The following is a 24,313-nucleotide window of genomic DNA, read 5'->3' as shown; positions in this document are numbered from 1 at the left end:
GTATGTGTGAGGGGGAAAAATTTTTAAAGGCAGCTAATGAGTTACCTAAATTGAAAGAAAATAGGTGGGTAAAGCGATCAGAAGACCTCATGATAAATGTCCTTAGAATCCATGAAGAAACCATGCCCTCTTCCAGGGAGAGACAGACTAAAGGGTCCAGGAAGGAATTTCGTTACTGAACCCAGTGTCTAATAAAACATGTGGGCTTCATCATCAAAGAGAGAATATCATTCCCTGAAGTATTGTTTTAATTCTCTTCTTCGGCACCGTTAATTGGTATTAATGTTTTCTTGAGCATTAAATATGCATAAGCTACCCCGTTCATGTCGTGAAAGCACACCCACAAAGACTGGGCTCTGTTAGTCTCCTGATCGGCCGGTCGGCTGAGAGCATCCCTTGCAAATTTCAAAGCTATGTTTGAACATGAAAATCACTCTGAGCCAGTAGACGTGTCTTAGGAACTGAGGCTGACCTACTGAGCATCTGTGAGGGCCGGAGGATTATGGAGAAAAGACATCCAGACAAATGCATTGGGAAGCCCCAGACTTTTAATGCACAGCTAGAGAAAGGTCAGCGTAGGGGGATGATGGCATAATGATCCATAGGCAGTATCCCTTAGTTATCCCACCCTCTGCTGGAATTTGCTGTGAGTACTAGCACCAGGGAAGAGGTGAAATGCCAAGGGACTTGAAATCTCTAGAAATTAATAAATGTAATAGTAAGGAAAGGAATCAGGAGACGCATGGTTAGGTCCATGAGGTGTGTAGGCATCAGCATCATATGCCAAAGCATCATATGCCATTGCTTCCCTCACCATTTCTTTCCATTTGAATTTAAGCAGTTCGGGGTAAAGGGAGGAGAAAATAGATATAATAGAATAAATGTACCTTCTCTCAGCTTGGAGTCTTTGACATAAAGAAAAACAAAGGAAACAGCTGTTCAGTCCCGTCTGTGTTCAGTCTCTTCCTTATGTATGCTATTTTATTTAAGCCTAACCATAGCTGTGTGAAGTAGGCATGACATCTCCATTCTGCACATGATGAAAATGAGATTCTGCAGTTAATAACTAACCCATTACCTTGCCCCCCAAAATGTTGCTTCTGTCCCTTCAGTGTGAGACTGAATTCTTGTCCAAGATTTCTGTTTGCATCTGGCATATTTTTACAGCATGACATAACTTTCACTCGCTGATACTACAATTGAGATTATGTAAAAGCAGACCTATCTTCTGGGGAATTGTGAGTGGCACTTGCATGGTGTGGTATAAATCCCTCTGGCATTTCATCATCTGAGGACATTTGTAATTGTTTTTCTCTTCTCTAGGGGTAAGGGGATTTTTTTTTTTTTCAAATAAATCCCCGCCCCTCAAAACCAAGCACATCTCTAAAAAGGTAATATCACTATTTAAAAATCGTAGTGATGTGGTACATATAAACAATGGAATACTACTCAGCCATAAAAAAGAATGAAATAATGCCATTTGCGGCAACATGGATGGACCTAGAGATTATCATACAAAGTGAAATAAGTCAGACAAATATCATATGATATCATTTACGTCTGGAATCTAAAATATGACACAAATGAACTTACTTACAAAACAGAAACGGACTCACAGACGTAGAAAACAAACTTATGGTTACCAAAGGGGAAGGGGGGATAAATTAGGAGTTTGGGATTAGCAGATACAAACTGCTATATATAAAATAGTTAAACAACTAGGTCCTACTGTATTGCACCGGGAACTATATTCAATATCTTGTAATAAACCATAATGGAAAATAAAAAAATAAAGATAAAAACTGGAGTGTCCTCTGTAGATTATAGCACATTGGAAATTTTAGGAGAGCTGGTCCCACCAGCATTTCTCATGCTCTTTCTTGTATTTGGTTTGGAATCATTACAGCTTTGGGAGTCATGACTCCAGTAAATATGTAGAAAATAGGAAAAATCTGTACTTCAGAGAGACAAAATGTGTATCAATGGACTGACCTTCCCCACTTTACGTCAGTCGTTTTTATCTTTTTGAAATTAGAAAAACTAAATTGTGTAGGTACTAAGAGAAGAGAGTGTATAAATTAAACAGAAGATGATTTTTTAATCCAAGTCTTTTTAAAGAGAGCTACTTTAGCCAGTTTGCTGATTACCGATTAATTTAATTTAATATAAAATAGAGGCTAATTAAGTATTGAGAAACTTAAATATTAAAACAGGTGATGTATGTCTACAGTTTTTTAAAAGTGTAAGACTGTCCTGTTCAGGTGGCAGCCTGAGCATAAGCGCTTCTTTCCCTCCCTTCAGAGTCTCCATTGAACTAACCATAAAGCAATAGTGATGCAAATAAATCCGTAACAGCACTGAGAACCAGAAATTCAGCGGAGTGTCTGGAAAATGGAGACTGGACAGGACCCTACTGTTAGACAGATAATCCTGGGCAGGGAAGGTCATGACCTAGAAAAAGAAAAAAGGAAAATAATGAACCAAACAGGAACAAGCTGTGGTGGTAGAGGGAATGTCCTTGGGAGCTCCAGGAGAGACTTGATTTCCTCTCAACCCCAGCAGAGAAGAGGCGTTGACTGTGCGTAGTGATAGGAACATGGCCATTCTTCCACCCATTACTCCTCTACCACTATCCTAGCGGGTTTTCATACAGAGCTTTCCTCCAGCAAAAAAACAAAATACAAAAAAAACCGTAGTAATATTTGCTAAGAAAATGAACAGCTAACTAGGACTTCTAGTCGGGAGCTAGTACCTAAGAGAGAAGCAGAGTAGATTCTGAGATAATACCAGACCTTAATATATCTGGTATACCTTAAGATATATACCTTATATACCTTATATATAAGGTATATACCAGACCTTATATACCTTAAGATATCTCTGATGGGCGGAGGAAGAGCCGACTTTTCTCAAGAAGGAAAGAAACCGAAATGCTATACACCCAGAATGAAGCACTTCCTATTTTTGTTGGGGAGTGAGAGAGCAGTCAGGGCTCCCAGCTTGTATTGAGGCCTCTTCTCCTGAACCCTAAATGAAGCCTTCCAGTTAACATACCCTGTCCACTTAGAAAGAGCCCTAAATCAGCCCTTCCCTACAAGGGAGACGTATGTTAGCAAAATGGATCAATATATTAATATGGGAAATCCACGCCAGTACCTTTGTTAACCAGCCTGTTATCATTCAAAGATGTGAATACCTAACCCAGGAGCACCGAAGAGAAGGAATGACGCAGAGGAAATCTACTTAATTCAAGGAACAGAAGAAACACATTTCAAATGTAATGCCAGTCTTCAGAAGGATTTGAAATTATTTGCATCAGATAAAAAGACCAGATTGGTATGAAAAAGAAGCAGGTACAGAACAAATGAGCACTCCAGAATTAAAAATAGGGTTGACAAAATTTAAAAATGTAATCGATAATAGCTGAAGTCTGAAGTCTGGAAAATAAGGTTGAAAACATTTTTTTTTCTGAATATAAAGCAAAAGTCAGATGGAAAATATGAAAGGAAATTAAGTTACGTGGAAGATTAGTCAGGGTGGAAGGGCCAAATCCAGCTAGTAGGAATACCAGAAAAAGAAAATGGATAAGAATAAATAATAATAGAAATAGAATTCCTCAGGAAATGAGCACTCATTGTCAAAAACGCTTATGTACAATGAAACAAGAGCAAGGAAAAAGAACAGACAGCAGAGAATTAGAGAGACCTCCAAGGACTTCAGATATTGGAATTACCAAGCCCGGAATATAACGTAAGAGTGCTTACGTTAATTTACAGAAATGAGAGAATTGAGAATATGACAAAGAACAAAAACATTTGAAAAATGTACTAATCAGAACCTCTAGAAGTTAGGAAATAATAACAGAAATTAAAATTTCTTTGGTCAGGTTTAACAGCAGATTACACATAGGTGAAGAAAAAGTAATGAATCAGGAAATTGAACTTAAGAAATTATCTAGAATGCAGCCTAGAGAGACAGAAATGGAAAATATGAAAAGGAAGTTAACAAACCTGGAGTATAAAGTGAGAAGGCCTAAATATATTTAACTAGAATTCCAGAAAAAGGTAAGGGAACAGAGGGAATATTAAAGGAGATGATGGCTGAAAATATTCCAGAATTGAAAGACACTAACCCATAGATTCAAGAAACCCAATGAATCTTAAGCAGGATAAATAGAAAGAAGTCCACCCTAGACATATTATAGTTAAACTGCAAGCCACACAGGTAAAGAAAAAATTCTTAAAATGCCCTTAATAACTTCAAAGAAGTAACAATTAAACTTCCAGTTGACTTCTCAACAGCAGCCGTGTATCTGGGAATTGACAAGGCGATTCTCAAATTTATTTGATAGAACAAGGGACCAAAAATAACTCAGTCACTCCTTAAGAAGGACCAGGTTGGAGCCTTGCCTTACTAATATTATTATATGAATGAATGAATGAGTGAATGAATGAATAAATGTTTTAGCTAAGTAATGAAGATAATAATAAATTGAGCAATGAAACAGTTATAAAGGGCCCAGAAACAGACCACAGATTTATGAAAACTGGATTCGTGTCAGAGCTAACAATGTAGATCAATGGGGAAAGAATGGGCTTCTTAATAGATAGTACCAGAATAATTGGTTATCGATAGGGAAAAAAAGCAAACTATCTCCTACCTGACATCATATACAGAAACTATTCCAGGCATTTGTAGAAGACCTAAATGTGAACAGTAAAATTATACACTTTCAAAAGGTAATAGAGAACATCTTTCTGATGTATTTCTTAAGTAGAACACTGAAAAAGTGTCAAATAAAGGAAAACGGCAGATTTTTTTTTTTTTTTTGGCTGTACGCGGGCCCCTCACTGTTGTGGCCTCTCCCGTTGCGGAGCGCAGGCTCCGGATGCTCAGGCTCAGCGGCCACGGCTCACGGGCCCAGCCGCTCCGCGGCATGTGGGATCTTCCCGGAGCGGGACACGAACCCGTGTCCCCTGCATCGGCAGGCGGACTCTCAACCACTGCGCCACCAGGGAAGCCCAAAATGACAGATTTTTATAAGGAGATGCTGCACAGCAGTGAGGGTGAATGAACCAAAGCTATGCACATCACATTGGCTGAATCTAAAGTCGTATCATTGAATGACAGAAGTAATCCCAGAAGAATACCTGCACTATGATTGCATTCATATGAAATTTAAAGTCAGGAAAAAGTAAAGACTTTTATTTACAAATTAATTCATGGTGGCAGAAACTGTCAAGAAAGGGAGAATGATTGACACAAAAATCCATTGCTAGCTAGCTAGCTGGGCTTGAATAGGACACAAGCTCAGGAGGCTTCTGGGTTATTTCTTGTCAGTGTCCCACTTCTGAGCCTGGAATGTGTTTTTACGGTTAACTCATTTTACTTTTTAAAAACTGTATATAAACATTTCTGTACACATTACGTGCATGCTCTATTGAATTTCTCTTTAGGAAAAACATAGCCTTTACTTGGGACAAATGAACCTGTGCCATGATGAGATATAAGTATGAGAATCCATTTGACGTAAATACTGGGAACCCTTGCCTTCTTTCAAGTGTAGTGGCAGAGACCCTCTGTGCAGGTCCAGTCTCTCTACTGTTCCTTAGAGGCTAATATATATGTTGTTATAATATTGTAAATTCCATTATTCATGTATAATTTTTCTCATGGCCTATGGGCAATTCCCAAAATTAAATTATTGATTAAATTAATATTAATGAGGGGGGCTTCCCTGGTGGCCCAGTGGTTGAGAGTCCGCCTGCCGATGCAGGGGTCACGGGTTCGTGCCCCGGTGCTCCGCAACAGGAGAGGCCACAACAGTGGGAGGCCCGCGTACCGTGGAAAAAACAAAACTTAAAAAAAAAAAATTAATATTAATGAGGATGACTCATTAATAGTTACTGAACAGAATATAAATATTTTAAATCTTGGCTATGCCGGAGGAAAGGTATAGCTGTGCATAGTGGGACGTGAGTTGCCTCACTTCGCATAGTATAAAAGAAAAGGTACTGTCAGAAGTTGTTTAATCAAAAAATAGGTTAAATTTATTCAAAGTTAAAATACCCACTAGACACTAAAGTTTAACAGAACTAACAAAAATTTTAAGCGGAAGGGAGGTGGTAGTATAAGTGTATTAAATATCTTAGCTCTCATTTTGCATATCAGAAATTATTACATACTGTCTGAAGTTGATTCATCTAGAAATAAGCATATTACTTAGCGTTATAGTTGCAGGGCTAACAGGACTAATGACAAAAGCAAGCAGAGTCGTTACCTTTTCTCTACTGTTCAGTTTTTTTTTTCTTTACCCTGAGCACAGATTACTTTTATTATAAAGTGGTAGCACAGCAAAACTTGCCTTCGAAGCAGAAGACAGCCTAGGTCTATTTTGATTTCCTTTTCATAGCGCTAATTATGGTACTCCAGCAGTGCAGTCATTTTCAGTTGAAGGGGCGTGAATTAGATATTATCTGTGTTTCCAGAGAGACTCCTCGACATAAAAGTCCTTGGTAGATTTACTGGATTAAACATGTAGCTACTGTAATTTTTTAAGTGACCTATTGGAGGCATCAAGCTGTTTCATACCTTAACTTGTATACCATCTCAGTGGTATGTGTACCTTTCTCCTCTTTTCCCACTGTAGCGTGGGACACTGTGTTAATGATAGGTCATCAGACAGAAGACATATACTGAGCATGTAATATATGTTTGGTACTGTGGAAGACTCAGGTAGACAAATATAGAGTGTCAAGCTGAGAGTATACATGTAATGTACATATACACATACATATGTATTTATATGTGAGTATGAATGTATACATTTTCTTTCTATGGCTCGTTTTTTCTCTTTCTCTCTTTAATTATATTTCCGCCTGCAAAATGACCACACTGCACCTGAGCCTATCTCTTATGCCCAGTGTCTTAAAGATCAATGCAGGTTCCTTCCCTAGGAGAGCAGTGTTGAATCTATCATGAAAACAGCTGGAATAATCAGGACGAACCCCCACCAGGCCTCATTGGCGGCGGAGAGGAAACATCTCCTGAGCACCCAACTGAAAACTCCCTTACTGAGAATTTTTTCCAGCTCACATCCATCATTTTCCCTCGGGTCCTGATAAAGAGCCTATGATTCTCCATGGCTTGTGCACATAGACACTTCAAGTTAACTTCAGAAATTACATCACGTAAAATTTCCAGATATTGGAGAGAATTTTGTGTTTCATTCTTTCTGAAGGGCAAACATAGTTTTACTTCCTGACTCCATCCTGCGTTGACTTTTCCCCAAAAAGGTTAATTCATGATCAGCTGAGAGCACTCATTCCCCGACTGTTCATAAATGCCCAGTTTGGCCCCATTGCATCCTTCCTGATTGCCAGAACCTATTCTGTTTTCCCCGTTGCCACAACGTAAGTGCTGCTAAGAGCAGAGATAATCAGCTGCAGCTTTGTCCCTGCACGGATCCGGCTCCCTATTCCTGCAGCCCCCAGATCCCATGTGCAATAAGGCCTATGTCCTCTCAGCCCGCGGGTTATCTGGCAGCATTGTTGGTCAAGGTAAAACATATTTATTCAGACATCCAAACAATGTCTTCATGTATCATATTGATTTCCTTTTTCTTAATGACATAAGTTGTTGAGAAATGTTTACTGTTGCCTGGGCTTCTGAGCCTGCTGCCTACATTCCTGATGATGATTGGATGTGGGGTAACTTCTGGCAGCCACAGACCAGGGAAAGTAACCAATGTCTCCAAATTAAAGGGGAAAAAAAAGATCGCTATGTTTGAGAAAAATTAAACCTCCATTTAGTTTTATCTTAGGTAATGCAGGTGTTACAACTCTGTACTTTAGGATTCTGGCAGGAATTGTGGTTTCTCATTTGAAAAGTGATTTTGGACAGTACTAAGGTTATTTTCTAGCACAAAAGCCAGTTGACAAGGTCTTGCATGTCTCCTAAGTGAGTTTACAACAAACCTGGCCTGGAAGACAAAATATGTTATGAACGTGCAAGCTTTAGAGCAAGTTTATTAATTCTCTGCCTCTGTTTTTACTTCAGCATGGTTTCCCACGTACTGGGACTCCGTCAGTGTTTGCTGTTGAGGCAGTTAAAACAGATGTGACTTTTCACAAGGTGACTGTCCCTCACGTATGTCCCGGCAGTGTGTAGACACGCATTACCACAGAGTTACATCTGAGATAGATGTGTGCACTATATGTCACTGTCTTCTTTCTCTCACAACCGTTCGGTTTGAAAGAACAAAAAGGAAAAGAAATTATAAAGTTTCCTTTTGAGTTCAGTTTGGACGATATCTTCAGAATGTGTTCATCATGTAATTTAGGGGGTCATTCCCAAGCCTCGGTGACAATAAGCTAATGGCTACAGCTGACAAAAGGGACTTGGTACAGGACATGAGCCTGAAGCCCTAAACAGCAGACTGGGGGATTCTGTGAGGTCTCCAGGCCTGACTTGAAAGAGCAAAGCAAAGCAATTTGCCACCATCAGGCCCATCTCTTGCAACTCATAACCTTCTCTGGGGTATGTTAAACTTTTAGCACTACATAACCAGCCTAACTAACCACAGCTAACTCACAATGGCAGTCATGACCTTCCTCCATCCCCTAGCCCCAAGAAAACAAAAAGAAGTGCCTTACAATACAAGGATGTATGGTGTCAAGCCATCAATGGCCGAGGATCTAAGACTTACATTATGTCAATTGCAAGAGGAATTTGCCCTTTAAAACTACAAAAAACGAACTGGTTCCAGGCTCCCTTCATTAAAGCCCATTCAATCCTCGGTGACCACAGACGGCAGAAACATTTCTTTAACTAGTCTCTCAGATGGCCAGGAAGGATTTCTGATTTATATCTTATTCTGCATTAACAGGGTGACCCCAGAACCTGCTGCTGGGGCTCTCTGTGGGGTGTAATTCTTGAGAATCTTGTAAGCTAGGGTGCAACCTCAGTGTTGTGTAAAATTCTCTCCTCCAAGTTCTGATGTCACCTGACCTGGTTTAGCTTGTGTTAGCAGACGGGATCAGAATTCAAAACGCCTTGCATCTAGAATGCTAATGGGGTTTATTTCCTTAAGTTTCCTGTAAAAGAAGTAGAAGGAAACAGATGCCATCTGTAAGGTATTCATCTTTTGGCAGGGTCTCCACTCTGAACCTCTGCTTGTTTGCAAACAGCTCCGTAGTACCTATTCACAGATCCTTGCCCGGGCCATTGTATTACAAAGCAGAAATTATTTTGCAAATCTGGTTCTTGGACAATAAAAAAGATGTTTTAAAAGCCTCCTGCTGCACATTTTGAATGGTTGTTAGTAGGAATGTGGAAATATATTGAACCTCTCTTAAATCTTATAGGCTGTAACGCTCACATGTTGGTATTTTCTTCCTTTTTAAGAGAAAGGTGATGCTGAGCCAGGGAGTCCAGACAATGGCACATCGAATACATCGTAAGTCTGTTTCCTGTTTCTATCCCGAGATGATTGTTCTTTAATATGCTTATAATATGAAACAGCGCAAATATCTTGTTATAGTAACAATAATAATGGAAAGAAGCCTGTGGTTCTCTTTCTCATGATAATGTGTTTTCAAATGCTTTTGGGTGCATATGCATTTTGAGGTCTTTCTTATGCTTTAGCCCAGTAAGAATAATCTTGAAAACACAAGGCTCCTCTTCATAAAGTACAAATGTAACGAGATTTGACGGTATTATTTTGGCAGGGAGAGGGGAGGAAAGCTTTTGGAATTTGCTTGGCAACTTCCATCACTGTCCTACATAATTAGAGGACTTTTCACACATACTAGGAGATAGTCTGTCCTGCACACCTGGGGAGTACCAGTGTCATTTTAAAGCCTGCCCTTTGCAACCTCACCTCTGAATTATGTGAAATATACAGTTATAGATATCTCTGGACCCTCAAGGGTTTGTTCATAGTTTTGAGTTAACAAACGCAGTTTTAAAAAGATAAGAAAAGGCTCTTTTAAAACATGTGCTTCACTCTACGTTTTGTCTTTTTCCTCTCAATTCCCCAGCAATCCAAAAAATGTTTTGACGATTAATTTGATGCCAAATTTATATGCCAAAGTTTACATAATTCACAAGCTAACAAATTATTTTAGCTCCATAGGAATTAGTAACAGGTTTACTCCTTAAAAATCATTATTTTTTTTTTTTTATCATTTCTGAGGAGTTAAATGTGTTTTCTTATTATAAGACAGTTTTGTGCGTATATCTATATTTGGGCCAGTGCTCTTATTACTAAGCATTTAAAGTGCTATTCATTAGAAATGACAGCTTATGATATAACATTATTGAGTGTATTTGTCCAAGATCTGTTTCTCAATTTAGGAAGAGCCTTTGGCTTACATAGGATGGCTATTTGTTTCATAAAGGTTATGATTACATGTTTCTTAAGATGTTACCCTAAAAGTTCAAAATAGTTCCATTATCATGATTTCTAACGATATAATGAATGTGACTGGTTTTAAATGGTTAAAATATTACTAATTTTTAAATTTTTGATTGTAAAATATAGTAGGAGAAGGGTTTTAATGCCATCTGGAGGCATTCTAGAGAACTGAAAAGGGTAGAATCATTTAAATATGTAGTTCTTTTGAGCAGTGTTTGAGACTAGATAAGAATTTATGCAACTAGAATGTCAACTATTTGGGAGTAAGTTATATTTTTTTATAAATAATTTTATAAAAGTGTTAATTACTGTAGAAACAACAATTTTTCAAATTCTTATTAGCAAATCATCTTAAAAGCAGGCAAAGGAGCATACAAAATACTTTGGAAAGCTGCTAGCATCCTGCATTTAATTTTTTCAAATTTAAAATCACATTCAGTGGACTCCGATTTTGTTAATACAGTTTGACGTGCCGCTAAAGTTCTCCGCCCCTTATACATCTCCGAAAAGTCCATTCTCTAAAAGAATTGGTTTCCATAACTCATTACCTTATCAAAATAAATATGTTGTCTGAGGAATTATTTTTAAACCCTCTGGAGATTTGTGAACAGTGAAAGTTTGAAGCATCACCCCACATTCTTGTCTCTTTGAGCAAAACAGACTTAGTCATCCATCTCATATCCTGCCTCTTGAACTAGAAATAGCAGGAATAAAGCCTGGGGCTGCAAGTATCCCTCTTAAAAGTGGAGAATTCTAAACTTGAGCCTCCCAAAGAACCTTCTAACCGTGGTCTGTTATAATTAGGCAAGAGGATCAGCTCATTATGAATAAAGAGCAGGGACTCAGGATGCCTTAGACTTGCGTAGCATTTTACAGTCTCTGTGTGGTATCCTATCTCAGCTTTATCTCTGCAGACAGATAGGTAAGACAGTATCCTTATTTCATGTATAAGGAATCTAAGGATCAGAAAAGTCATTCAACTTAAGTGAAAAAATTGGGACACACATCTTTGGATATTGAGCTTTTTTGGCCATTTACCTTACTGAGGGGTCAGTGGATCTTAGGAGACAAAGTCATAAGTTAGAACCAAGGAGAAAAGTGGGGACCCATTTATTTGTTAAGTGGTAAGTGTATTCGTTTGCTAGGGCTGCTGTAACAAAGTAGCATAGACTGGGTCCCTTAAACAACTGAAATTTCTTGTCTCAGTTCTGGAGGCTAGAAGCCCAAGGTCAGTCATTAGGGTTTGTTTCTTCTGTGAAAGAAGGATCAATTCCAGACCTTGTCCGTTGTTTTGTAGATAAACATCTTCTCCCTGTGTTTCTTCACATCATCTTCCTTCTCTGCATGTCTCTGTGTCCAAATTTCCCCTTTTTATAAAAATACCAGTTATGTCGGATTATCGCCCACCCTAATGTTCTCATTTTAACATGATTACCCCGTGAAGATGCTGCCTCAAAATAAAATCACATTCTGAAGTACTGGAGGTTAGGACTTCAACATATGGATTTTGAGAGGACACTCAACATTAAGGGTCAGAGCAATCAAAATGATTTAGAAGCCAGGTCAGGAGAATCAGGAGTATACAGATGCCAGAAGATGGAACAAGGTGATAAAACAGACCAAAAATTATGAGCTCCGTGGAAACCAAAGAGGTGAAGGAGAGCTGAAAACTGTGAATAACATACACACAGGCACTAGGAAAGATACCTCTTCTATATTTGTGGTTTGGTGGGACAGACCTGGCTTCAGTAATGCCTGTACATCCCTCTGTCTGTATAGTTCCATGACCTGTGAGTCATTTAAAGCCATTTTTTGGTTTTAAATCGTAGTATAAAATTGAGAGTATCCAGACAGCTCATTTTCTGAAAAAGCATCTTTCCTCACTAGCCTCTTTTAAAAACGAGAGATTAGCATTGTTTGCAATGTCCAAGACATGGAAGCAACCTAAGTGTTCACTGATGGATGAATGGATAAAGAAAATGTGGTATCTGTACGCAACGGAATATTATTCAGCCATAGAGGGAAATCCTGCTACTTGCGACAAAATGGATTGACCTTGAGGGCATCATCCTAAGTGAAATAAGTCAGACAGAGAAAAACAAATACCATATGACCTCATTTGTATGTAAAATCTTAAAAGAAAAAAGGGCTTCCCTGGTGGCACAGTGGTTGAGAGTCCGCCTGCCTATGCAGGGGACATGGGTTCGTGCCCCGGTCCAGGAAGATCCCGCATGCCGCGGAGCGGCTGGGCCCGTGAGCCATGGCTGCTGAGCCTGCGCGTCCGGAGCCTGTGCTTCGCAACGGGAGAGGCCGCAACGGTGAGAGGCCCGCGTACTGCAAAGAAAAAGAAAAAAAAAAAACTCTGGATGAAATATTTTTTAAAAAACTAAACTATTTGAAGACACTAGAGGCTGATCAAAAGAAGGCAGAAATGTTGGCAGTTTGATCCTTGAGAGAAAGAATTGGAATGCATGAGACCTACATTTATACAGCTTCTCTCCTGAGGGCACTCCCCATTCCACCAAGAGTAAATACAGCTCAAGGCCACAGTCATATATTCTTGAAGTATATGAGGATGGAGTTCAAGGCTGCCAGAGTGGCTGGGATTTAAGGGAAGAAATTCCAGAAAGGAGGCAGCCATAGAGAAGAGAGTTCCACTTCTGTATATAAATTCTCCTCCATGCTTGGGTGACTTCTAAACTGCATAGGTATGGGAGAAAGGCCAGTGAGCCCAGTGGAAAACAATAGCTAGAGAGCTGAAAAGCTGAGCAGACATTTCAATAGCTGCCTGTTGCCTACGAAGATTGCCTGTAGAGTTTGGAATTTGAATCTCACCCAAGTTATAGGGACTTGGCAAACACTTAGGTTTTTGTCTGAACCCTCAGAAAGGCCTCGCCTTCGGAATAAAGGATTCATCCTAAAACTAAGGGCAAAACCAAAGTAGATCATAACAAAGTGTAATCCTAAGCATTCACAAGTTCAGCTAGTAATTTGTCTGAAACAAAAATATTAACACTCTTTAAAGGAATAAAACAGATCTAGAGCCTCTATTACCTGTCATTCATAATATTTATTATCTAATCAAAAATTAACAGATATGTATAGAAATAGGAAATTGTTATCCATAATCAAGAAAAAATGTAATTGCTATAATAGAACTTGAAGTAACCTAAATGTTGGAATTTTCAGGCAATAACTTTAAAGCAGGTGTTAGAATATATTCAAGAATATAAAGGAAAACATGGTCATAATAATTGAAAGAAGAAGACTCTCAGCAGGGAAATGGAAATGATTAAGAAGAACCGAGTGAAAATTCTGGAACTGAAAAGTGAAATATTTGAAACAAAAATTTCACTGGATGGCCTTAGTGAAGAATGGAAATGACCAAATAAAGGGTAAGTAAACTTAAAGTCAGATCAATAAGCATTATCCAATATGAAGAACAGTGAGAATGAAGATTAAAAACAATAAACAGAACCTCAGTCAATTATAGGACAATATCAAGTAGTATAATATACGTGTAATTGGGGTCTGAGAAGGAGAGGACAGAAAAAAACAGATCAGAAAAAATATTCAAAGAGATAATGGCAGAAGGCATCCCAAACTGGCTGAACACATTAACTTACAAATGTAAGAAGCTTAACAAATCCTAGGCAGGATAAATAAAATAAAACCACACCTTGAAACGTTACAGTAAAATTGCTAAAACCTATATTAAAGATAAAGAGAAAAATCTTGAACATTGCCAGAGATAAATGACATTGTGTAAAAGGTAACAGTGATGCAGTTAACCAAAGGATTCCCACCAACAACAACAGAGGCTAGAATATAATGCAAAGACATCTTTAAAGTGCTGGAAGACAAAATAAAAACAATAAATTAAAAAAAAAATAAAGAACTTTATCAAGCTAGAATTCTAAATCTAGCAAAAATATCCTTCAAAACAAGGTGAAATAAAGACATTTTTGGTTTTTCAAAATCTGAGAGAATTTACTTCCAGAAGGCCGGCACCACAATCAGTGATAAAGGAAGTTTGTCAGGCTGAATGGGAATAATATCAGGGGGAAGTTCAGACCTACACGAAGGAAGTATTTACAGGAAATGATAAATATATATGTAAATATAAAAGATTATGTAATGTAAAAAACAAGATACTCTTTTATGGGACTTATGATGTATGTAAATATAAAATGTATGACAAAAACACCACAAAGGATAAGAGAGGGCAAATGGAATTGCATGACTCTAAGATTCTTACATTTTATGTGAAGTGATATAATATTAAATCCAAGTAGACTGGCAATAAGTTAAGGATGCATAGTATAATAACCAGAAAAACCACTAAAAAAAAAAAATACCAGAAAAAGCATAAATGTCATTGGAGGGATTAAAATAAAATACCAAAATAAATTAGATTTGAAAGACTTCCTACTGTCTATAAGATATACAATTTAAATATAAAAACAGAGTAGGTTGAAGCCAGAAGAGGAAAAGATAGACTGTGTAAACAGTAAGCATAAGAAAGCTAGTGTGACACTATTAAACTACCAAACAGACTTCTAGACAAAGAGTATTAGAAGAGGTAAAAAGAACATTTTATCATGCTAAAAAGGTCAGTTAATGAGGAAAACAGACCAGTCATAAATATGTATGTATTTACTAAGAGATTATCAAAATATATGAAACAAAAACTGACAGAACAATAATAATAGAGATTTTTAACATCCATTTCTTCAGTAATCAGTAGAAAAATTAAACAAAATATTAGGAAGTATATAGAATATTTGAACATTGTCAACCACTTTGACCTAATTGACATTTATAAAACACTACACCCGACTGGTGCAAGATATGTAATCTTATCAAGTACACATGAAGCAAGACCTTATTGTGCACAATAAAAGACATATAGATAAATTCCATATGATTAAAATCTTGCAGAATGTGTTCTGTGATCACAGCATGGTTATATTATAAGTCAATAGCAATGAAATTCTAGAAAATGCCTAATATTTGAAAGTTAAATAACATTTCTAAATAGTTTTTGAGTTAGAATAAATCACAAAGGAAATTAGAAAAAATTTTCACTGAATGAAAACGCATGTACAGTTTATGAAAATTTATGGACTTTGCTAAAACAATACACACAACAAAAAAATGTATAGCTTTACATGACTAGAAAAGAACAAAGTTGAGCATCAGTAATTTATGTTTCCACTTTACGAAGCTAGAAAGGAAGAATAAATTAAACCCAAATCATTAGGAAGAAGTACATAATAAAGTTAGGAATAAAAATTTTTAAACAATAGAGAAAATCAATAAAGCCAAAATTTAGTTCTTTTAAAACTTTAGTAAAATTAACAAAACACTAACAAGTCTAATCAAGGAAGAGAGGAGGGAAACATAAATCACTAACATTAGCAAAGAAAGAGTGGGTATCACTATATAGCCTACAGAAGTTTAAACAACGGTAACTGGATATTATGAACTACTTTCTGCTAATTAATTTGACAACTTAGATGAAATAGTCAGTTTCCTTGAAAAATACAGTTACCGTAAGTAACTTACCATGACTGCCACATGAAGAAATAGGATATCTGAATGACCGTATTGCTATTAAAGAAATTGAATTTGTAATCAAAACTTTTCCACAAAGAAAATTCCTCCAGAGGCAGGTGGTTTCACTGGTAAATTCCGTGAAAACTTAAGTAAGAAATGTTTTTACTAACGAAACACCGACAAATGAACTGCTAGTCTTATACAAACTCCTTCAGAAAATAGAAGAGGAAGAAAAACTACCCAATTCATTGTATAAGGCCAGTATAACCTTGATACCGAAATCTGACATAAACCTTATAAGAAGAGAAAATTGTAATCCAATGTCTCTCATAAACACTAAAAAATCCTTAATAAAACATTAGCATATATGTTCCAGTGATATATGAAAAGGACATAATTCATTATAACTAAGTAGGGTTTATCACAGGAATGAATGGTTGGCTTAATGTTAGAAGAAAAATTAACGTAATCCACCATATTAATAGAATGAAGGAGAAAAACCATATGATCCTCTAAATAAATGAAGGCGAAGCATTTGACATGATTCAACACCCATCCGTGATTTTTATAACTCTCAGCAAACTAGTACAAGAAGGGAACTTATTTAATCTGACAAAGGGCATCTACCCCCAGACCTACTGCTAATGTCATATTTAATGGTGAAATACCAAACACTTTCCTCCTAAGGTCAAGAACATAGCAGTAATGTCTGCGTTTATCACTTCTATTCAGCGTTGTAGTTCTAGTCAGTACAGTAAGGCAAGAAAAAGAAATAATAGGCATAAAGATTGAAAAAATCTTTTGGAAAAATCTTTATGAATGATTGTTTATAGAGAAAATCCTAAGAAATTTAATAAACAACTACTAGAACCAATAAAAGAATTTAGCAGGGTCAGTTTACAAAAATCAGTCGTGTTTCTAATAGCAGTAAACAATTGCAAAATGAAATTTAAAGAGCAGTCCCATTTGCAATGATATAAAATACTTAATAAATCTAACAAAAGACATATAAGACTTGTACACTGAAAGCTGTTAAACCTTGATGAGAGAAATTTTAGACTTAAATGGAGAGATCTTCATAAATTGGAAGGCTCCTAATGTTAATATGTCAGTTCTTCTCATAATGATATACAGATACAACACAGTGTTGATCAGAAGGCCAACAGGGCACTTTTCTAGAAAATGACAAGTTGATTCTAAAATCTTTATAGAAAAGCAAGTGTCCTAGGGAGCCAAAACAGTCTTGAAGAACAGCAGGGTTGGAGGCCTTACAGTACCTGATTTCAAGACTTACTGTAAAACTAAAGTAATTAAGGTAGTGTGGCATTGCCATGGACAGACAAGTCAGTGGAACAAAACAGAGTCTAGAAATAGACCCACACATATATGGTCAACTGATTTTTGACAAAGACAAGTCTTCAACAAATGGTGCTCTAGGAGCTACTGGAGGAAAATCTGAATCTCACTTAAGACACAGTTGAGATGGATCACAGACCTCCATGTAAAGGCCAAAACTATAAAGCTTCTAAAGGAAAACATTGGACAATATCTTCACAACCTGCAATGATTTCTTACAGAAATCACAAAACCACAGAAAAGAAAAGGAAAAACCCCGATGAATTGTATTTCATCAAAATTCAAAACATCTGATCATCAAAATGACAAGGCAAGACACAAACTGGGAGAATATACTTGCAATACATATATCTGACAAATAGTTTGTATACAGAATATATAAGGAACCCTGACAATTCAATAACAAAATGATAAAGACACAAATTTTTTAAATGGGCAAAGCCTCGAACAGACAAAGAAGATATACAAATGTCCAGTAAGGAACTGAAAATATGCATTTTACTAATAATATTCATCTTCAGGGAAATGCAAATTAAAGCCACAATGAGATACCACTATGCACCCACTAGAATGACTAAAATTGAAAAGACCAACACCACCAGATAGTCAGGAGATATGAAGCCTTTGGAACCCTAGTGCATTGCTCATGGGAGCATAAAATGGCATAACCATTTTTAAAAACTGTTCCTTTTACACACATGTATTGCATTCCCCAGCAATTAGGCACACACTTGTACTAGATCCAGTAATTCCATTTGTAATTATTAGCATGGGAAAAAAGGGAAACATATGTCCTTTAAAAGATTAGTACAAGAATTTGGGCTTCCCTGGTGGCGCAGTGGTTGGGAGTCCGCCTGCCGATGCAGGGAACGCGGGTTCGTGCCCCGGTCCGGGAAGATCCCACATGCCGCGGAGCGGCTGGGCCCGTGAGCCATGGCCGCCGAGCCTGCGCGTCCGGAGCCTGTGCTCCGCAACGGGAGGGGCCACAGCAGTGAGAGGCCTGCGTACCGCAAAAAAAAAAAGATTAGTACAAGAATTTTAATAGCGGCTTTATTCTTGATAGTTGAAAACTGGAAACAACCCCAATATGCATCAGCTGGTAAATGGATAAACAATCTTGGTATACTGGAATACTTTCCAATATATTGGAAACATAATGGAAGACTTCTAATAAAAAACAAATTCCCCAACTTGATCTATAGATTCGATGCAATCTGAATCAAAATTCCAGCAAGGTATTTTGTGGATATCAACAAACTGATTTTAAAATCTCAGTGGAAAAGCAGAAGACACAGAATAGCCAATACAGTATTGAAGGAGAACAAAGCTGGAGGACTGACTACCCGACGTCAAGACTTACTCTAAAGCCACGGTGTTGGCGAAAGAATAGATAAGTAGATCAGTGGAACAGAATAGAGAGCCCAGAAATAGACCCACATAAATATAGTCAACTGGTCTTTGACAAAGGATCAAGGACAATACAATGGATAAAGATGGTCTTTTCAACAAGTGGTGGTAGAACACTGCATATCCACATGCAAAAAAGTGAATCTAGACACAGACCTTACACCCCTCGCTAAAATTAACCCAGAATGGATCACAGACCTAAATGTAAAACACAAAACTATAAAACTCCTAAAAGACAACGTAGAAGAAAACCTACATGACCTTGACTATGGTGATGACTTTTTAGAGCAAGTGACTAAGGTAGTGCCTGCAGAGGAAGAGCAGACTGAGATCCTCTTAGACTGTCATCTTCACTAGGAACGTTCTAGGAATAAGGAGCAAATGGAGATTTCCAAGAGACAACGAGGACCGCAATTTCACAGGGTCGCTGTGCTTGCTTAATCCAGATTTGCCCACCACTGGCAAATCCACGCTTACGTCAGAGGTCAGAAGCATAGGCTTGCAGAAAACTCCTAACGGAGGACCTGTCTGCATTTGAACGAAGTACCTAATACTTTAAAGAATAAATGAGGATTCAAAAATGACCTTCATAGGGCTTCCCTGGTGGCGCAGTGGTTGAGGGTCCGCCTGCCGATGCAGGGGATACAGGTTCGTGCCCCGGTCCGGGAAGATCCCGCATGCCGCGGAGCGGCTGTGTCCGTGAGCCATGGCCGCTGAGCCTGCACGTCCGGAGCCTGTGCTCCGCAACGGGAGAGGCCACAACAGTGAGAGGCCCGCGTACAGCAAAAAAAATAAATAAATATATAACCCTCATAAATTAAGGAAATTGGAGTAAATACAAATAGTGAAACTTCTAGAAGAAGAAAAAAGTAACAAAATGAAGCAGAAGGAAATGGTCTACCAGGTGTGCACATTGTACAGTGAGAGACTTGGAAACTGCTTTAAGCTCAAACTGAATTAGAGCAGCCCGTGAAATCTTATTTCTCCCAGGTTAATATAGTAGTTGGAAGTAATATATGGAAAGTGGCCATTACCTAGTAGGCACTCAGTAAATACTTATTACTGCATTTAACAGGATTCATGATTTAGAAAAGATAGAAAACAACCCTATCTCTGCAGTTGGTACAGGTCAGAGCTTAATGAGAGTTGTCATCTCTCCTTTAAAAAAGGTGACATGCTTAGAAAGGGTTAAGCTTACAGAGGTCTTCTAGTGAAGCGGGAGCTGTGAAGAATAACGCAGAGTGGTCAGTCTTCTCCAGACATGTCAGCCGGAATGAGCTGTTCTCCCAGCCTTCAGACAATAGGACCAGAGGCCCGCAGTGCCTGCCTTTACCTCTCCCCAAAGGAGAATGCATAGCCAGGAGGTGGCTGGAGAATTCACCTCCACCACTGACTTCTAATTTTAAATGTCTTAGAAGACTTGGATATCACTGACTGATGGAACAGAGTGGGTCTAACGGTGATGCCCAGAGCTCCTTTCCAGATGTCTGATGTGCACCTGTGAGTCATTTATAAAGGTGAAAGGTGAAGCGTGTTTATATCAATGAAAAGTATTTACCTCCATCAGTTCAGGCTGCTATAACAAGCCACTATAGACTAGGTGGCTTATAAACAGCAGAAATTCCTCTCTCACAGTTTTGGAGCCCAGGAAGTCTAGGATCGAGGTGCCGGCAGATTCAGTGTCTGGCCCACTTCCTGGTTTGCAGATGGCCATCTTCTCGGTGTGTCCTCACATGGCAAAGAGCGGAGAGGGGAGAAGCAAGCTCTTTCGTGTCTCTTCTTATAAGGGCATTAATCCCATTCGTGATGGTTCTACCCTCATGACTAATTACCTCCCAAAGGCCCAGCTCCTAATACCATCACAATGGGGGTTAGAATTTCAACATATAAGTTTGGGGGGAGGGGAACACAAACATTCAGTCCATAGTTATTTATTAAAAATATCTCATGCCCAATGTAGAATTATCTTAGAAAATGTTAAATATGGAGGAAAAATATACAGAGGAACAATTATGTGCTAAACATATAAAGAAATCTATCACTTATGCATGTGCTTTTAATAATAAGATTATACAGACTGATCATATAATAGGTTTTGGAATTTGAGAGATCAAAGTCGATTTGAGAACTGTTACCAAAAGATGTTTTTTTTTTTTTTTTTCAGAGAAGTTTAAAACCTTCCTGATATTTATTTTGGCCATAGCAATGCGTGTCTAAAATGATGAACTGTGACTGTTCTCTTAGCCCACGAGGTACCTTCCCCAGAGACTTCCTTTCCGTATCTGTTTAAGTAATTTGCCAGGCTCCTGTCTGCTAGGAAAATGAGAAATCTAGTATAGACACTTTGCCTAGAGAAAATTGGCCAGATCCTATTTCTCCAACTCTTAGACACTAAGAATAAAAAATAACGTAGGAAGGGTCTCTAGGGCTCCTTGGACCCCCTTGTTATGTAGATGAATAAATTAGACCTTGGACAAATATGGCTTGTCCAGTGGATAAGGAGGGAAGGCCTTGACCCAGCCTTCAAAGACCAACAAGAACAGCTGCGGCTGGGCACCATTGCTGAAGGAAAAGAGAGGTGAGAAGGCTGTCAGTTTTACCTGAAAAGGAAATTAGATGTGCTGCTGTGTTGGTTATACCGTCAGATTAAAACAGCAAACAGATCCAGGAATGTAGATTGGAAATTATGCCATCACAGAACAAGACTGCAAACCTTATCTTTCATGTTCGTACACCAGACTGGAAGGCCCATGGTCCCAGAGGTCATAGAAGTAAACTGATGCTTTCTCTTTCCTCTACACCTGGACTCCATCCAAACATACCTCTCCTCAAGGTGTCATCTAGGTCAGCATTTCTCAAGCTTTTTTGGGGTAATTTAAAGGGTTTTAATTTTAATTGTGATAAAATATGCATAGCATAAAATTTATAGTCTTAACCATCTTTAAGTGTGCAGTTCAGGGGCATTAAGTACATTCACATTGTTGTGGCTCCCATCACCATGACGTATTCCCAGAACTCTTCATCTTCTCGAACTGAAACTCTGGCCCCATTAATAGGCCAAATTAATAAGTTGCCATAGCTAGTAAGTCTCCATTTCCTCCTCTCCCCAGCCCCTGGCAACCACTAGTCTGCTTTCTGTCTCTCTAATTTTGACTACTCTAGGGACCTCATATAAGTGGAATCAGACAGTATTTGTCCTTTCGTGTCTGGCTTATTTCACTTAGCATTATGTTTTCAAGGTTCATCCATGTCGTAGCAGGTGTCAGAATTTCCTTCCTCTTTAAAAAGGCATTTTCTTTCTTTTTACAGCTGAATAATATTCCATTGTGTGTATAGACGTTTTCTTTATCCATTCATCCATCAATGGGCATTTGAGTTGCTTCTGCCTTTTGGCTGTTGTGAATTACGCTGCTATGAACATGAGTATACAAATATCCCTTCAAGTTCCAGCTTTCATTCTTTGGAGATCATACCCATCTCAAATTTTCAAATATAACCTACCCAGTCAGCCATATGTCACATCCTACGAGAGTGTATGTTTCAAACAACAGTGTCACAAAACAGGACCCACCATGACGCTGACATTTTCTTGTTTTTTGTTAATATTTTTTAAATGCAGGTCAAACTACATAAATTCATTTTTGGTCAGCCCATGTTCACGAAACACAGTAGAGGTTACTGACCAACTAACGAGATAGTTTGTGCCACGGGAGTCAGGAACAAAAAGGAAACCACCTGTAGGGGCCCTGCAGTGTTTCTAACCCCAGCTTGGTCACCTGATGGAGATGATTTCTTCTGTCCTCCCAATAGCCTGGAAAGGAAGTTCTTATTTCCTGTTTTACAGATGAGGAAATCAGGGCTGAAAGAGTATAAGAAGCTTGTCCAAAGATTTGCCTCCAGTGAGTCTGTCGCCTCTCCCATCTGCCACAGGCCATCTCTCTGGCCCACACCGCCTGACAGGCTAGTTTATAGGGCGCCTGGCAGGACTCCCCTCAGAGAACCCAAGGCATTCTATTAGGGCCAAGGAAAGCTTTAGCTCAAGGGAGTGACAACTCAGAAAATTTCAGGACCCATTCACAGGCTCAAGAAGTAGGTATCTGGGGTGTATGCCGTGCAGGAAGGGTTAGTTTTCACTAAACCCCTAACTAGACCACAGAAGCAACTGCCTTCCTTCACTTAATGATTCAGGTGGACAGTATCTGAAAGTGAGTTTGACACCTTTGCAAAGAGCTCTTTCGGTCCAAAGAGACATTCACGAATAAACTGGAGCTCCTCTGTATTCAGTGTGACTGCAGCAGATGGCAGTGTTTTTCTGAGTCACTCTGGCCAAGGGAGACTGTGGTAAATCCATAAATATTACCATATGTATTGATTGCAGTGCGTAATCAATAAATATTGCCTGACATTAACAGGCTGATTATGCTTCCTCCAAGTGTTTTCTTTCACAAAGTTGCTTCACACTCTTGTGTTGAAGCCTGGCCCAGCATTTAGAACATAATACTTATTCAGTAAAAGATTATTAGTGTGAGTAAATGAATGAATGAATGCAGGATAACACAGAAGATGTCTGGAATATATCCGCTGTGCATTTCGCGTATCTTCTTTCAGAAATACCGTTAGCTTGATTTGTGCTTTCTTTTCTGTGGATTTTAATTAGATATAAATCTGCGAAATGCAGAGCTTGTATATTTACAAACTGAGTTCTCCCCCGTCCCTCCCACCCCCAGATCACAGATTCTCTTTGCACCCCTATGCCTCTAATGCTGGTCCCCTCTCAGGCAGCCTGGTACCAAAATGCTACTCCCCATGCATTCAATGTCTATCTCGTGCCAGGCACTCTGCCGGACACGTTGTCTTATTTCAGTCTCACAACAATCCAGTGAGGTGACATTACTACATCTCATATTACAGAAGGGATAATCGAGGTCTCAGTGAGTGAGACCTCACAGTTGGCAGTGGCAGAGCTGAGATCCCAGCTGGGTCAGAGCCACTTGGAGGCGCTGCTTTAGGTCTGGTGCAGAGGGCGCATGAACTAGAAGAGATACTAAGGAAGAAATTCTGTTTCTGAGCAGAGGGCTGGCAGCTCCCTTCAAGCCCTGAATATCTGCTCTCCTTCCATAGTGTCGAGAGCATTGCAGCCCACAGAGCCTGTGAGGAAGCTTGCGGAAGGAGACAGGAGGAAGGCTGGTTACAGGCGATGAGTCACGGTGGTATCTCTGCCCGGTGATGGAGGCCTTGGAGGTAGTAGAGGCTGCAGTCTGGAATTCATCTGACAGTCCGAGTGGCTGGCAGAAGTCAAAGAACAGCTCCCCAGCCCCGGCCCACCTGCTCACCTCAAAGGGCCTTCTGCCGTTGGCAGAGTGTATTTTGGTAAAGCAAATGATCCCCACAAAAACATGTAAAATATTTAAGCCTCTGCCCTCAGGGTTCTGCCACAGAGAATTCCATCTCCACTCTGAGCTTCTTAAGTGACTGAAATATACAAAGGGACAGGGACTGTAGGAATAACAGGCAGATGACCAAGCATTCACGCACGCGCGCGCACTCACCCTCCTGTGTTAAGCAGGCCATTCC

The 24,313-nt window shown here is 38.9% G+C and overlaps 1 protein-coding gene across 1 annotated transcript in view; it reads left to right on the top strand.

The window, feature by feature from the left end:
* AFF3 (ALF transcription elongation factor 3) overlaps window positions 1-24,313 on the top strand; it is a gene marked incomplete at its 5' end in the record, with an annotated part of 199,717 nt that overhangs the window by 9,033 nt on the left and 166,371 nt on the right. The window contains one exon of the mRNA XM_007466896.1: window positions 9,406-9,457. Coding sequence (XP_007466958.1) covers window positions 9,406-9,457 — 52 coding nt within the window. The remainder of the gene's footprint in view (window positions 1-9,405; window positions 9,458-24,313) is intronic.

This window comes from Lipotes vexillifer, unplaced genomic scaffold, assembly GCF_000442215.2.
Source record: "Lipotes vexillifer unplaced genomic scaffold, Lipotes_vexillifer_v1.1 scaffold28, whole genome shotgun sequence".
NCBI lineage: Eukaryota > Metazoa > Chordata > Mammalia > Artiodactyla > Lipotidae > Lipotes > Lipotes vexillifer.
The sequence above is the reverse complement of the archived record's forward strand: the minus strand, read 5'-3'. Positions and strand labels throughout refer to the sequence as shown.